Consider the following 16487-nt stretch of genomic DNA (forward strand, 5'->3'; position numbering starts at 1 on the left):
ACTTTCACAAGACTCACAGATAGGTCCAGTGGTATAGACTCACCAAAAAATCACCCAGTGGCGTAGAATTATTTTAGACAAAGACGCAGATAGAAATCTATGAGTTAGAGAGAGAAGAGCAATGGCGACGTCCTAGATAGGAAAATAAGAAACGAAGGCCTGGAGAAACCACGTTGAACGCGGTATAAGGCTCACTCTTTCTCTTTAAGGCATTTAAACAAGGATAGCCTATCATACATATCCTATACTCTTTCCAGTCACTCAGTCCAGGCGGGGAAAAATCCATGGGGAAGTATGGTTCCTAAACGCATCAAAAAAATCTTGCAGGCCATTAGTGGCGGTCATTGGCAGTCATCCTCTGTCCCCAGAAAAGCAATTACTGATTGTATTATGGGTTATGGTGACTCCAAATTCATTGAGGTGATAAATTTTTATGAGCAATTATATAATATAGTACCAACATGAATGCTCATATAAAAACAGTATTGTTTTAAATTGTTAGGTGCATCAATGACAGGTTTGGAGTGGGAAATGCAACTGTATGGCGCAGTACAAGAAGAATAGTTAATGCTTTGTATTCATTAGTAAATATATTTATAAAATGGCCATCAAAGGAAGAAGCTAAAGAAACGTGGCAAAAAGTAAAAGAGAGGCATGGTTTTCCAATAGTCATTGGTGCTATTGATGGCACCCACATTAAGATTGCTGCGCCTAAAGAAAATCATGAAGCCTACATCAATAGAAAAGCTTATCATTCCTTACAATTGCAGGTAATTTTTTAAAATGTAGTTTTTACTAATATATAGTATACATTAAAATTGCTGTGTATAATTATATTTTTTTGTATATATAGGCTGTATGTGATAATAATTTAAAGTTTTTACACTGTTACTGTGGAGAAGTTGGATCGGTACATGACATGCGGGTATTCAGTCTGTCAGGATTTACTGATATGTTAAACGAAGAAAACTTTCCTGATAGCAGTCATCTGCTTGGTGATTCGGCTTATGGATTGAGCAAATACTTACTTGTTCCTTTTAAGGACAACGGCCATCAAAGCAAAGAGCAAGTTAGATTTAATATAATCCATTCATCAGCCAGAATGATGATTGAAAGGTCTTTTGGTTTATTGAAAGGCAGGTACAGGAGCATTATAGATAAATTACCAATGACCCGTACTGACCTCATTCCTCGTTATGTTATTGCTTGTTGCATATTACATAACATTTGCATTATTAGAAATGACTTAATTGAAATACCTATTATTGTAAATGAATCAAACATTGCCAATAACGACACACATTTCAATATTTGTAATGATAATTTAAAAGAAGAAGGTATTAGGAAAAGAGATGCAATTATGTATATGTTAAATAATGATATTTAATTTATTGAATTACATATAATAAACTAAACAAAAAAAATTAACATCTGTCTTATTGATTCCATCATCAATATACTTATCACATATTTCACATTTTGTCGTTATAAAAAAATAAATAACTTTTCTAAATCACAGGTATAAGTTTTCAACCTTAAAATATAAAAAATTAACTTTCTAAAAGTTTATACTTTGTGTATCACAAACAAACTTATCAGGTATTGTCTTCTTATAAACTTAAAGATTCCCAATAGCTCCAACAATATTATTTTTAAACAAATATTTATAACAGGCTGGTTCTATATAAAAACATGCTATACACAAATTTTTATAAGTTATCTATTTGTTTAAAATAATCTAAATCGTATTAACAGGCACTACTTTAACTATAAAGACTCTTAAAAATTAAAGTCTATGTAATATATCTTGTTAAACTTGCAGGTCCTTCCAGTTTAACCAATGCCTGTGAATACGGTTATTATATATTTTTAGTCTACATACCTAATTTATATTACTTTTTTTCTAGAAACTGCTGCAATAAATCTTCTAATCTCTTCGCTTGATTCATTCTTTCATCGTGTCTTTTTTGAAAAGCTTCTTCCCTCATTTTTTTCCCTTCAAGAATATTTTTGCAATAAGTGTCAAACAGAGAAGAACTTTTTCGTTTTACAGAAGTCTTCTCTTTACTTGTTTCTCCTAATTTTTTATTTTCTTTGTCCTCAATATTAGAGCCAGCTACAGCTACTGGCTGCATCCAAGGTTTATTATTAAAAAGTTCATCCATAACCTATAAAATAATGTATAAATTTGATAAACTTTCATTATTATTTTAACTTAAATATATACCTCATTTAGAAACTATTACCTCTAAGTATTCCCACTTCTTTCTATTGTTCCCAGATTTACTATTGTGGTCTCTTATGGACTTATATGTCCTCTTTAAAGCATGAAATTTTATGGAGCATTTATCTCCTCCAATCTCATAGCCTTTTTCTTTCATTTTCTGCGATATAAGTAACCAACAATTTTTCACTGTCTTCTTTGGATTTGTAAAATCTGTTTCATATCCCTTGTAGAGATTTAAAAGTAATAAAGTTTTTCTTCTTTAGACCACTGATGTTGATCTACATAAAAAGTTAAATGAGATTACAGGTTACTTTAAATTAATCATCTTTTTGATACGTACCCCTTTCTTTTATAGATGTACGTACAGAAAGGTTCTTTGCCGGTAGGCTGTCCACAGTTTCTAGTAGTGAAATTTACAGACATTGTATATATTATATAATATATAAATATGTAAAACATGCAGTGCAATCATTAATACCTAATATATATTCTTCTATCGGAAATTTATTGATAACCACAGGTGGGTCATCTATATCTTCTTCGTCTAAAATTTGTGTTTAATATATATATAATATTTTAATACAAAAAAATGTAATATAATTGTGATTACCTGAATTATATTGAATATTATATTTTTGTTGAACTTACTTTAGGATACTGAAAGCAAATTCATTACCTGCGAATGAAGATATGACTTTATTTTAGAAATAAAAAAATAATTTTTTATTCTTATCCTTCTATTTAATATTCACAAGAAATACCAGTTTAAAAAATGTAAAAGATAATAATAATTTCAAAATATTTTTAAAATATACTAAAATATGTAGGTTTTACAATACATTATCAAAATTTCGGAAATTTACTTGTTCGTGCTTTATTCGCATCTTCTTCAGACATAATTAATTTATATTCTTTTCCATTTTCATCGATAAGAGTAACCTCTTTCGTCGTGTATGATGAGTCTGTCACGTCTGCCATTTCGCCTTCCAAGAGTTCCAAGTGAGCCGCCATTATTAATTTGAAAATTACTGCGGCTGCTTCACCTTCCCAGCCACAGCACTCGTAGTAGGAAGTGACAAAAGAAATAATGACGTCACTGATTTTCGCAGTGCTATGAGTTAACTGTGATAGTTAACTGCAGCCTATATCGGAACGCTGAGATTCTGCTGCCAGTACTGGCAGTTAATAACGGAACACGGCCTCTGTCTCACTCTCTTTCGCCGCGGCGCGCTTGCGCGTCAGCTGGTCCTGGCACGTCGCGGCAGCGGCACGACTGGCGCGCCTGGCCAATAGGTATCCAGCGCCATGAGCAGTTCTCTCGCTGGCAAGTTTCGTGCCGCGGAATTATATAGATGGGTCCTTGATAAGGACCCATCGCAGCCCAACCACGCTCGACCGCAGCAACAACAGCAGCAACCGCAGTAACGCTTGCCTAATTTTTGGCCTTCACGGCAACTCGCCTCACCGGCATCTTTGCGCCTTCACGGCACCAGCGCCTCCACCAGGCCAACGAGCGCCTCTACCGGCGAACTCTACGGGTCGCCTACTTTGGTAAGTATCATCCTCCACCCACCGCCTACCAAGAGGGGATTACCCCTCTGCGGCACTCTCCTCCCTCCTAAGGGAGACTTCTCCGGGGACTTCCCGGGAGAAATCCACCCTCTCCTTCCCCTACCACACTTCCTCCGAGGGCTTTCTCGGACCCAGTGTTCCTAACCCAAAGTCCACGGCTCTCGCAAGAGTCGGGTAGTAGAGAGGGGTAAATTCACCCTAGGGGTTGGGGTGGCTCGGAGCCACTAGAGCTCGTGGAGAAGGAGGCTGCGGGGTAAGGAGACTTCCCCTTCCCTAAACCACTTCTTCACCTTCGCTTCCTCCCGTGGCTGGAGATTTTGCTGGGGAATACCCCAGGGAAATTATCCAGTCAGGGAGTTTTGTAAGTCCGCTTTTCTTTCTGGGGAATTTTAATTTCTAGAGTTCTTGGGAATCTTCTTCTGCCGAAATTCCCTAGAATTTGACGGGAACAAATTCCCTATGAAGTCGACATTTTAAGTCCAGCGGTTCCTTCTTTTGTAAATATTTGTAAATTTTTGTACATTGATTTATTTAAATAGACTCTTTTTCCCTTTTAATTTGTCTATGAACATTTTATTTTAAGAAAAAACCTTCCCATCTGACCACAGGTTTGGAACCTACTTGGACACTGTTTCGCACAATATAAATTATTATAACCCGCTTCATATAGGTTTTGCAGTTGAGCTTCCAGAATCTATTAAGAATAAACAGGCTGTGATAAACATACACATTGATGATAATACATGTTTTGCATGGGCTGTAATGGCTGCACTCTATCCTGCTAAACCGAATACTCATTCACAACGAAAATCTTCATATCCTCATTATACAACTGTTTTTAACGTTAGAAATATAACGTCTCCGACTACATTAAAACAGATTCCGAAATTTGAGGAAGATAATGATGTCTCTATTAATATTTTTACTATGGTGGAAGAGACTGAGAGGAATGAGAATACAATCATAGCACCTCTACAATTAACAAAATGCAAGAGGACTAGACACGCTAATCTTCTTCTTCTCCAGCATCAAAGAGCAGCAGCACATTTTGTATGCATCAGGAACCTTTCGACTGCTAAATGGACAGCTTACTAGAGGAAAACGTTCTCATCTTATTTGTGATCGGTATGTTTTACTGTATATATGAGCAATTCCACCATTTCGGTAACTGGTTAAACCGACGCACATCTCAGATTTTTTAGATATTCTCAGATCTTGTATTCTTTATCGAAAAATGATTCTCTAATTTCTTTCAGAATTTTTTATCCATTATTTACGACGTGGTTATATTGGAAAGTTTTTAATTTTAAGTACGTCCTATCTTTTAATAAATTTTCTAAACTTTTTTAAATAACTTAATAAATTTTTTTCACACATGATTTCCATGTAAAAAAATCTCACCTTTCCAGTGAAGTAATTGTTTTTCTAGTAACATCACATTACACCGAAGAAATTAGCGTTTAAAGTATAAAAATCAATTTTTCAGGAAATGCGTATTTTTTTATCATTTTTTTCGTAAAGTTGAGAAAATTTCACGTGGAACCTGTAACTTTCAAAATGGGATTCCTGTTAAAACTCGTCGAATCGATAATAATAAAATAAAAAAAAAGAAATAATAAATAGTTTACCGCAAGTATTAAGGACTGTCTCGATTCTTAGGGACGTTTTTTCCGAGTATGACACTGGAGCCTGTAATATTTATTCGAAATGACTTAATTTTATTACTGTAAGTGCCGGTGTCTTTGCGTAAAAGTCGAGATTACGTAGGAGTATCAATCTAAATTTTTTGTTCCCCAACCCTAAATATACTCTTGTTTTGAAAGTTTAAAGTTTAAAATTTGTAGGTTTGAAGCTGATTTAAAAATAAAAAATGATATACAGAGTAGAAAAAACACATTGGGAGAGTTATTACTACAATTAAAAAAATTTAATCTGGTACTCCTACGTAATCCCGATTTTTGCGCAAAAACACCGGTTCTTACAGTAATAAAATTAAGTCATTTCGAATAAATATTACAGGCTCTAGTGTCATACTTGCAAAAAACGTCCCTAAGAATCGAGATAGTCCGTAATACTTGCGGTAAACTATTTATTATTTCATTTTTTTTATTTTATTATTATCGATTCGACGAGTTTTAATAGGAATCCCATTTTGAAAGTTACAGGTTCCACGTGAAATTTTTTCAACTTTACGTAAAAGATACTAAAAAAAAAAAAAAAATACGCATTTCCTGAAAAATTGATTTTTATACTTTAAACCCTAATTTCTTCGGTATAAAGTGATGTTACTAGGAAAACAATTATTCCACTGAAAAGGTGAGATTTTTTTACATGGAAATTATGTGTGAAAAAAATTTATTAGGTTATTTGAAAAAGTATAGAAAATTAAATAAAAGATAGGACGTACTTAAAATTAAAAACTTTCCAATATAACTACGTCGTAAATAATGGATAAAAAATTCTAAAAAAAATTAGAGAATAATTTTTCGATAAGGAGTACAAGATCTGAGAATATCTAAAAAATCTGGGATGTGCGTCGGTTTAACCAGTTCCCGAATTGGTGGAATTGCTTATATATATATAATTACTGCTTCTATATTCTGATATTACTTTTTCCCTCTCATAGTTGATTACACTGTTTCCACAATGCTGAGAAAGTAAAATCGCATGAACGTGATTGTGCGTAACTCAATAAAAACATCTGAATTGTACTACCTGACAAGGACCGTTGGGTTTCCTTCAATAACATGAAGAACTGTGAGAGGGTACCATTTGTCATAAACGCTGACATTGAGTGCTTGCTTGAAAAAGTTGAGCAAACGGTTGGTGATAGGGGTATATTTATCAAAAGCACATACCTTTTAGTATAAGTTATTATTTTACAAGCGTTCGTGATTTAACGCTTTCTAATTATAAATCATATCGAGGACTTGATTGTATTGAATAGTTCGGACATGAGCTTGATAACATGGCTAGTAAAGCGAGTGAAAAACTGAAAACCGTAATACCTATGCATAAACTATGTATTAGTGAAAATTCAAAGCATTATACTGAACCCAACTGTCATATATGTAAAAAGCCGTTTCTTCCACATCAAATACGTGTTCGCGATCATGATCATTTAACTGGTAGGTATAAGGGACCTGCTCATAATAATTGTAATTTAAACTTTAAAGATTTACGTGTAATACCAGTAATTTTTCATAATTTATCTGGTTATGATGCACATTTTATTTTCGGCACAATCGCTAACCTGTATGAAGGTTCAGTACACCTGTTACCTGTACATAAGGAAAAATATATTTCATTCATTAAATTCATCCGTAAATATAATATACAACTAAGGTTTATCGATTCTTTCAAATTTATGGCATCTAGTTTAGACAAATTGAGTTCATATTTAACGAGATCACAGTTAAAAAATTTAGAGTCAGAATTCTCATATTTAAACATAGAACAATTTAACCTTCTGACAAGGAAAGGTATTTTTCCTTACGATTACATAGATAGTCTGAACCGTCTGGAAGAAACTGCTTTACCTCCACGTGAGATATTCTATAATAGATTATCCGATAGTGATATTAGTGAGGGTGCGTATAATCATGCTAAGGAGGTATGGACCAAATTTCAAATACGAACACTTGGGGAGTATAGCGATCTCTATTTGAAAACTGATGTACTATTGTTGGCTGACGTTTTCGAACATTTTCGTGATAGCTGCATGCAAACTTATAATTTGGATCCTGCTCATTATTATACACTCCCAGGCTTCACTTGGGATGCAATGCTCAAACATACAGGAATAAGATTAGAACTTTTTACTGACGTAGAAATGCTGCTTTTCGTAGAACGGGGCATACGTGGTGGTTTAAGCCAATGCTCGCACCGCTATGAAAAGGCTAACAATCGGTACATGCAAAACTACAATCCCAAGGAACCTTCTAAGTATTTAATGTACTACGATGTAAATAATTTGTATGGGTGGGCAATGTCTCAACCGCTACCTACTCACGGATTTCGCTGGATTGAAAATGTTAATAATTTGGATATCTCTAATATACCGATAGATTCACCCGAGGGTTATATTTTAGAGGTTGACTTAGAGTATCCAAGCATGCTTCACGATAAACATTCCGACCTTCCATTTTGTCCCGTACGTGATGCACCACCGGGTACACGTCAAAAGAAGCTACTTGCAACTTTAGAAAATAAGGAGCGCTATGTTATACACTATCGTGCTTTACAGCAATGTATGCGTAATGGTGTTGTCTTAAAACACATTCATCGCGTTTTAGGATTTCAGCAGTCCACCTGGTTACGTAAATATATCGATCTGAACACTATTTTGCGTGCAGCATCCAAAAATGAGTTTGAGAAAAATCTTTTCAAATTAATGAACAATGCGGTGTTCGGTAAGACGTTCGAGAATGTTAGAAATAGAGTTGATGTGAGACTCGTGAGTAGGTGGGAGAGAAGATATGGTGCTGAAGCAATGATTGCTAAGCCTAATTTTCATAGTCGCACTATATTCAGTGAGAATTTGGTCGCGATTGAATTATCAAAATTAGCAGCTAAATTCGATAAGCCTATATATGTAGGTATGAGCATTCTTGATATTTCTAAAACATGCTTGTATAATTTTCATTATGATTATATGCTTCCTACGTTTGGTAGTAAATGTAAAGCGTTATATACCGATACAGATATTCTAATATACAGTATCGAGTGCGATGATATTTACACTATTATGAAGGAGAATCTTTATAGATTCGATACAAGCGATTATTCTCCCAACAATCAGTACAATTTGCCTTTAGTGAATAAAAAAATCCCGTGGTTGATGAAAGGTGAGAATAATGGGCAGATAATGACTGAGTTTATTGGGTTGAGATCAAAAATGTACACATTTAAAGTACAAAATAAAATTATCAAAAAAGCTAAAGGTATTAAAACTTACGTTGTTGCTAGAAACATAAACTTCGAGAACTATAAGGACTGTTTAATAAATTTTACTGTACAAGTCCGCAATCAGAATTTAATTCCCTCAAAATTCCACAATGTTTATTCGATTACACAACGGAAAGTAGCTCTCAGCTCACATGATGATAAGCGTTATGTCGTGCAAGGAACTATATCAACTCTACCTTGGGGTCATTATAGAATAAATTAATTATATTTAAATTGAATCATTTTATTAATAAATAATGTTTTTACAAAATATTATCTTTATTTATCCATGAATTATGCGTATTATCGAATCCTAACCATTTCACAAAGACCTTATCACCCTTCTTACGTAATACCTTCTCCACCAGATATACATTAGGATTAGCAGTTTTTAAAAGTTCATATTCGTAAAATCCTCCGTATATATCAGTACCTCTAGAGTCTCTAAGTAAATTTGTAACAGGATTTGTTTTCTGCACTTTTATAATTGCAAATATTTCAGTTGTCCAATTTGGTGTGTATCCCTTTGCGAATACATTCTTGTATTTACTGATCCGTACAAAATCACCTACTTTGAACTTGGCACAACCAACAATCTTTATATTGTTGTATACTGTAGTCAGGAGCTTATTAGCATGGTCTGGTATTACATCAACTGGTCGCATTCCTATAGTACGATGTTTTCTTGCGTTGTAGTCTTCAACTAGTCGCTACAGTATACCTCGTCACTTATAATTTCCATTCAGCGTAAATCGTTTCCACATTTCAGTCTTCAACGTACGATTCCAGCGCTAAACTATCTTGGCTTTCAATACGCTTTATGTAGAGTAATGATTTATTCCACGCTTTTTTATAAGCGACTTGAAATCACAATTATAAAACTCCTTGCCATGATCTGTTTGCAATTTTTTAGGAAATCTCCTACTTTTCAGAATCTTCGTAAATGCGGCTGTTACTTCCTTTCCAGTTTTAGTTTTTAGTGCTACTGCCCATCCAAATTTCGACAATGCATCAATAACCGTGAGAATATAGTGGTAACTTCCATCGGTATAATTCTTCATATCAACCAGATCTGCTTGCCAGAGATCAACGAAGCCTCGTATTATAACTCTTCTACGTTGAAAATTCCGTCTTGCAGGTACATGCAGTTATTCGACCAATTTTTTCTGCTCTTCACTATCCATAACTCTTTAGGTATGTATTGGGTTTACAAGGGTACATCGAGCACTGATGGCAGTAAATGTTTCTTTTTTCCTAAGAAAACTCTTTGTCAAATTATTTCAAGAAGAATTCTGTTATACTTTAGCATCCTCTATAGCCTGATTCTCTTTGAAATTGACACATATTTAATTAATTCTGCATTATCTTCAGCATGTTTCTGCATGAAATTTGTCAATTTCACTTGAGAATCATTCAACCTTAACTCGGCTTCATCCTGTCTTAACGCAATACTTCGTTACATATCACTGTATTCTTGCATTTCATTTTTAAGGCTCTCACGTACAGCATTCACATTATCCGACAGAACACGCATATTCGCTGCACATTTCTCATCAGTAGCATCAAATGCTAAGTTTGAGATTATATTCCCATTAGCATAAAATGGATTCATACGTTTATCAAATTTTAACGTTTCATTTTCAGTTTTGCTGAAATATTTTCTCACATTACTGATAGCAGAAATACTTTCAAATTTATTTATCGACTTTGTGAAGTAACACAATCAACCGGGAAAATAGTGAAAGTGTAATCTCTTTTATAGGATAATACGTTCTTCACGATGCTCCTCAATTATTGATTGTATTTCATTATGATGACTCGTATGACCTGCAGCAGATGATGATATCAAAAGTCTCAAACGTTCAACCAATTCATTCGGATCATTCCAATGCACATAGTTCACCGGTTTATCATTAACACACATATAACCGCTACCTTTTACAAGTTTCTTTGGAGGAAATAATGGACTAATTATTTTCTTCCATTTATGACCCTTATTTCCACGAAACTTTCCCTCGCTACTGTAATCTACTCTGTGTACATTAGACTGAGAAAGAATATTCTTATACACTTCTAAATCATCTAAGGTATAATCATGTGGCTCTTTCATGAAGATCAATTCAAATAGACCAGTAGTACCCTGATAATACTCCTTATCTCAACAATAATAAAATCTCTGCGATCTACTTTAAAAGCACATTTTACAAGTCTTATTTTGCTAAGCCTAGCATCTCGTTCAACTCCAAAATTATCATTAATTAAATCCTTATTTTTACGCATAAACATCTCTATATATTTATGTCCAATTGGTCTATATTTTGACATAGAACTATTTGAATTTACGGATCTTTGCAATGGTGATGATGACGTTTCTGCTTGCGTTGGTGATTGTATTACTAATTCATTATCATCCTTTTCCCCTTTCCTGCCTTCCTCCTCCTCATACTCATCCTCATCCAGAGAAAGGTATAGTGTTTCATTAGGTCGTGAATAGCCTTGCTCATCATCATCTGATGATGGGTTTGGAATATTAATTCTAGAGTTGTATGTGAAATCATTACGTTGTGGAGTCAATGAGAGATAAGTCCTTTTCAGTTTCAGCGGGATAATGAAAGAATCACCGCTTACAGTAGCCTTCTGTAGCGGTTCCTGTTTATACTCATATTTTGGTGACATGAAGGGCATCTCATTATGTTCAGTGAGCTTCTTCAATGGTTCAACTATTGACTTAAAAGTTTCATTTAAATTGGTTTCCATCATTTCTCTTCCCGATTTGAGTGCACGATATTTTTCATGAATTACTTTACTTTTCTCAACAATCTTCTTAACCAGCATCTATTCATCCATTTTCCCGTTTTCCCTGTTTCCACGTTCAATCCACGTTCAATCCACGTTTATACCAGGTTTATTTGATCTGCGTTTTGATGGACTCTTAGCTCTAAACTGATCAATTTTAAGCAAGCGGTATACTATTTAATCTTAGCATACGCATCGAAACCTTTCCGATATCTACCATTTTGAATTGTACTATCTTTATCAATCACTAGAAATCCATAATCATTGTGCCAGCACTTTGAACATAATTCACTGAATTTTTCATATGACATATTCGTGTTTACATGATCGTTTTAAATATGTTTTAAATTAGTACCATCTTGCTTAAAGATTATGAGAAAATTTACATTATCACGAATCATGTGTTTACGAATTTTAGCATTAGTCTGGCAGAGGTAGAAGCAGTCAATATTTGAATTTCTACCCATGGAGAAGTAGTCTCTGATATTATCTTGCTTATCGTTAGCAACATCATCAAATATGAAAATAGAATTTGGTAACGCCTCAGTTACCTTTACAACGTCGTTATTGTTTGAAAATTTAAAATACCTAATACCTTTTAGTCCTTTCAATAACCGTTCCACGTATTAATACTTGGGTTGCTGAAGCGACTTTGAGTGTACATAAATATTTTCAAATCTCACACCGTTAGGACTTTCTATAAGACTATGCAGTACGTTTGTTTTACCACAATTCGAGTGTCCGCAAATTATGCTACGAATTGTAGACGGAAGTAGGGATCCATGACGTTTACTCTCTCCTCCGCAACCTCCACCGACAATATAGCGATCGGCATTGGAGACACGAATGTGCAGCGGTTGCTTTACGAAATCCATAACTGTAAACTCTATGATCATGCAATCTATTTATAGGCTTGAAGCAGATCATCTCATCAGTTCTCATCATGTCGTTGTTAATGTTAGATGTGCTACGTTTGGAGGATTTAACTATTGAGCAGCTTGAATACATCCCAAAAATTTTCCTATTGAAGCGCTTTCCAAACAGTATTCGACTGGTATTGTGTAATTCGCTTGAGCACATTCGTGCAGATCCTGAAGTGCAACAATATCGTGCCTGTGCGGAACATTTTAATTTACTTAATCAAAATCATTTTGATGGATTACCACCTTTAATAAAAAATTGCTGGATGTGTCAACGAACCCGTTAGGAAAGCATCACATGATGATTTATGGTGGTGGATCTTTTTTCAATAAGCTGCTAAATAAACTACTTTTTGAGCTGCATGTACCTGGCTACAATTATTGCGGTCCAGGTACTCGCCTTCATGAACGGCTAGCACGTGGCGATCGAGCAATAAACCCTCTGGATGATGCTTGCCGTGAGCATGATATCGTATATTCAGTATATAAGGACCTGCCCTCGCGTTATCATGCTGATAAAGTGCTTGCACGGCGTGCACGACAACGTATCATAGCTAGTGACTCATCCGTAGGTGAACGAGCGACAGCGACTGCTGTCTGGGTATCAATGAATACAAAACAGAAACTTGGCTTAGTAATGCGAGTGTCTAGAAAAAGTACGAAGAAAAGAAAAATTCGTGTACCGAAAAAACGAGGTGGTTTATTCAGGAAAATGTCACTTACTAAAAGAAAACGGGGGGGGGGGGGGTTTATAACCACTGCTTTCGCTGCTGAGTGGGGTGGGCGCATTAGCTGGTGGTGCGGCAGGTACAGCAAAGGCTGTAAACGACACCAAAGAAGCCAAAAAACAATTGGAAAAAATGCATCGACACAATCGCTTAATGGAAGCGAGACGGGGACAAAGTTTATACCTTGCACCATACAGCCGAAAAGGAGACGGAATGAAAAGGAAAAGAAAATAAATGGACTCCCTAAATCTGGACCTACTAGTAATATACAATTATCAAACGTCTGCCGTGACATACCGCATTTTCGAGGAGTCTTTATGCATACATCTCTACCTCAAAATGAGCAATGCAATGAGTGCGCAATTGTGAATCTTGATGACGAACAAGGTCATGGAACACATTGGGTCGCTTACGTTAAACACAATAAACACGTTAAGTATTTCGATTCCTTCTGAAATTTAAAACCTCCAATTGAACTTGTGGAATATTTTGGACCTTCTGCTATAATCTACTACAACCATGATCAATTTCAATCGTATGATTCAGGCATATGCGATCAATTGTGTGGCAAGTTTCTACGTGAACAATGTCTTTAACAGTTACACTCTCTGGCCGTGACTCTGATCGGAGGAAAAAATCTGATCCCAATACAATCTTCAGGATGGACAATATGAACTCGGTCTCGTAGACTTTCAGAGCTTCAATTCAATCGCTAATGTTGATGAGACAAACAATATATTGAACGTTGATGATCAGGAACTAACAATACCTACAGGTGGTTATGAGCTCGATGCCATAAATGCCTTTTTTCATGTTCAGATGTTCGAAGGCGATGAAGAAGAGGTAATTGTTCTACGTGCTAATAATAATACATTAAAAAGTGAAATAAAGTGTAAATATCAGATTGATTTTACGCAACCTAATAATATAGGCTCTTTGTTGCGTTTTTCATCAGATAGTGTTATTCCGCCGAACACACTAGCTGAATCAGACGAGCCCGTAAAGATTATAAGACTAAATAATCTATGAATTGAATGCAACATTACAGCTGGTGAGTACACAAACGGTAGACTTCGACATGTTATACACACTGCTGTTAGATTGTGGCAGAATTGTCTCCCCACCACGCTTACCGTAGTGTCACTAACACACAGTCAGCCGATAGTAACGGTGAGCAATCCCCACTCTTCCCGCTGCTCGCCAGTCACGCAGACCATTACAGCGATGCGTTCGTGTCTCGGCTGCCTTCGCTGGATGTCGGTCGGGTTCGGCACAGTTGTAGAACGAGAGAGAGTGGTATAGTTTTCTCGGCCCTCTCACTCGCTCTCGATCTTGACTGTCTCTTAGCCAAGGAAGCGTGGCAAAATCCTTTTCAGCCAGCACGGCAAGTGTAGTGCAGTCAAATCAATAAAAATAATTACCAAAAAATCGTAAATTTTGTTTTGTTTTTTTTTTAAATGGTAAATCTTTGGGAGCGAAAATTTGCAAAATTCAAATTCCTAAGGGGTTTGATAACGGGGGGGGGGGGGGTGAAAAGGGGATAACCAAAAATATTTTGACTCCTGTACTTCGTAAAATAACAATTTTTTTTATTTAATTTAGAAAAATATTTTCTATAACTATTATTGGACAATATTTTTTGTAGCGAAATCGGTTAAAAAGTTATTCAGGAAAAAGAAATACAAATTTTGCAATGTTAACTTATTTAATTTAATATTTTGAATCCGGCTATTTTAATCGAAAATAAGTTTAAATATTTTTTGTAGGGTATTTAATTAGCTAGAATCCAAATTAGTTAAAAAATGATTTTTGTCAAATAGAACCTTCGGTAGGGTGCATCGCGCGAAGTTTATTATTTTAATGACTTATTTTGCTCAGCGAATGAAGTACACATCTTTACTTGCTATTTTTCATGTTCAAACATTGAGCTCCTCGTATTTTTAATATATTTACGAAAAATGCTTTAAATAATAAACTCGTTTCCACACCACCCTGGAGGTAGAGTTGAAGGCGCATTTTTTTTAACGTGGTATCCCCAGAAGGTATATTCCACAGCATTGCTTATTTAGCCAAATTTAACACCATTACAACTTAATTTGTCAAAGGGATTAGTGTCAAGACACGCATTTGAAAACATTGGTGTCCTGGCCTAGTTTTACCGAAAATGCTGAATAGTATTTTTCTGGGAAAGTATGTTGGCTTAGCAAAAATCATACTACCTCCTTTAATACTGGCCTATTTGAAAATTATATGGAAATAGGAAATAAGTGGGTAATATAACGTTCCTCCCTACACGATGGGAAGAGGGGGAGGAGGTGGAGAAGGCATTACTAGAACCCTTTTCATTTGGGTGGTAGCGAATTGTGTAGGTGGAATGGTTGGTTTTGGGTGTGTTATAGGTGAAATGGTTGGTTTTGGGGGTGTTGTAGGTGCAATGTCTGTTGATAAGTCCCTGATGTTGTCCGTGGGTGAGGTTCGTGTAACCGATTGCATAATTGCTTCGTTGTTTCTCTTGCGAAAATAATGACATATTGCAAAGACATCTGCTGCTATGAAGACAATGATGAGAGTTGATGCTGATGTGATAATGTGATGCTGGATGGGTTGATAGAAGTATTGGTCGTCTTCACTGAGCTCCTTGTCCAAATTATTGAGATGGACGCTTAATTGATTGAGGCCGCTGACCCTTGTAAGGATATTTTCTAGCCGGGGTACATTGCTAGAAGACTCCTGTATTCTTTCATCTAGAGCTTCCAATGAAAAGTTAAATCTCGGCACAAAATTTGTTATGCTCGGCGATTTAACGGTTTGTACGTGTTCGTACCCGCACGAACTATACTCTTTCTACTTATTCGCGTCGAGGCTGTTCGCGCGGATTCGAGCTACACCTTTTCTACTTCTTCACTATAGGGTTAGCATGGGAAGATAGAAACCCATCTTCGGTGATTATCGAGACCTCGTGACCAGGTCTCGGCTGCGTTCGCGGTTGACGAGTGAGTGGTGGGAATCGAGACGATCTCGAGTTCATTATTCCGAACGGATCGATAGCCTAGCAAGGTGCATTTTTGTACGCGTAACATTTAAGCGTTATTGTGTAATACCTAATTGTATTAGTTAAATTGTTGAAATACATTAACAATAGTTATTGAGTGCTTGTAAAGAGGAACCATCTTAAGTTCATGGTGTACTCTCCAGCATAAGGAAATTTGGAACAAGGGTTTTCCCACCACGTTCGTGGGTTTTTTCCCTCTATCAAGGTTGGTGATCAAATAAAGCAATAAATTAACTTTAGAATTC

The 16487-nt window shown here is 35.6% G+C and overlaps 1 protein-coding gene across 1 annotated transcript; it reads left to right on the forward strand.

Annotated features, from left to right (window-relative positions):
• Positions 1 to 382: 382 nt before the first annotated feature.
• On the forward strand, positions 383 to 1790 carry LOC136775219 (uncharacterized). Its single transcript, XM_066729793.1, has 5 exons — positions 383 to 420; positions 503 to 770; positions 854 to 1362; positions 1600 to 1673; positions 1756 to 1790. Exons 1-5 carry the CDS (start codon positions 398 to 400, stop codon positions 1788 to 1790), a joined length of 909 nt encoding a protein of 302 aa, XP_066585890.1. The 5' UTR covers positions 383 to 397.
• The last annotated feature ends 14697 nt before the right edge of the window (positions 1791 to 16487 follow it).

This window comes from Prorops nasuta, unplaced genomic scaffold (genome assembly GCF_024137725.1).
Source record: "Prorops nasuta isolate Cenicafe-Biocafe unplaced genomic scaffold, Cenicafe_Pnas_1.2 PNAS00007, whole genome shotgun sequence".
Lineage (NCBI taxonomy): Eukaryota > Metazoa > Arthropoda > Insecta > Hymenoptera > Bethylidae > Prorops > Prorops nasuta.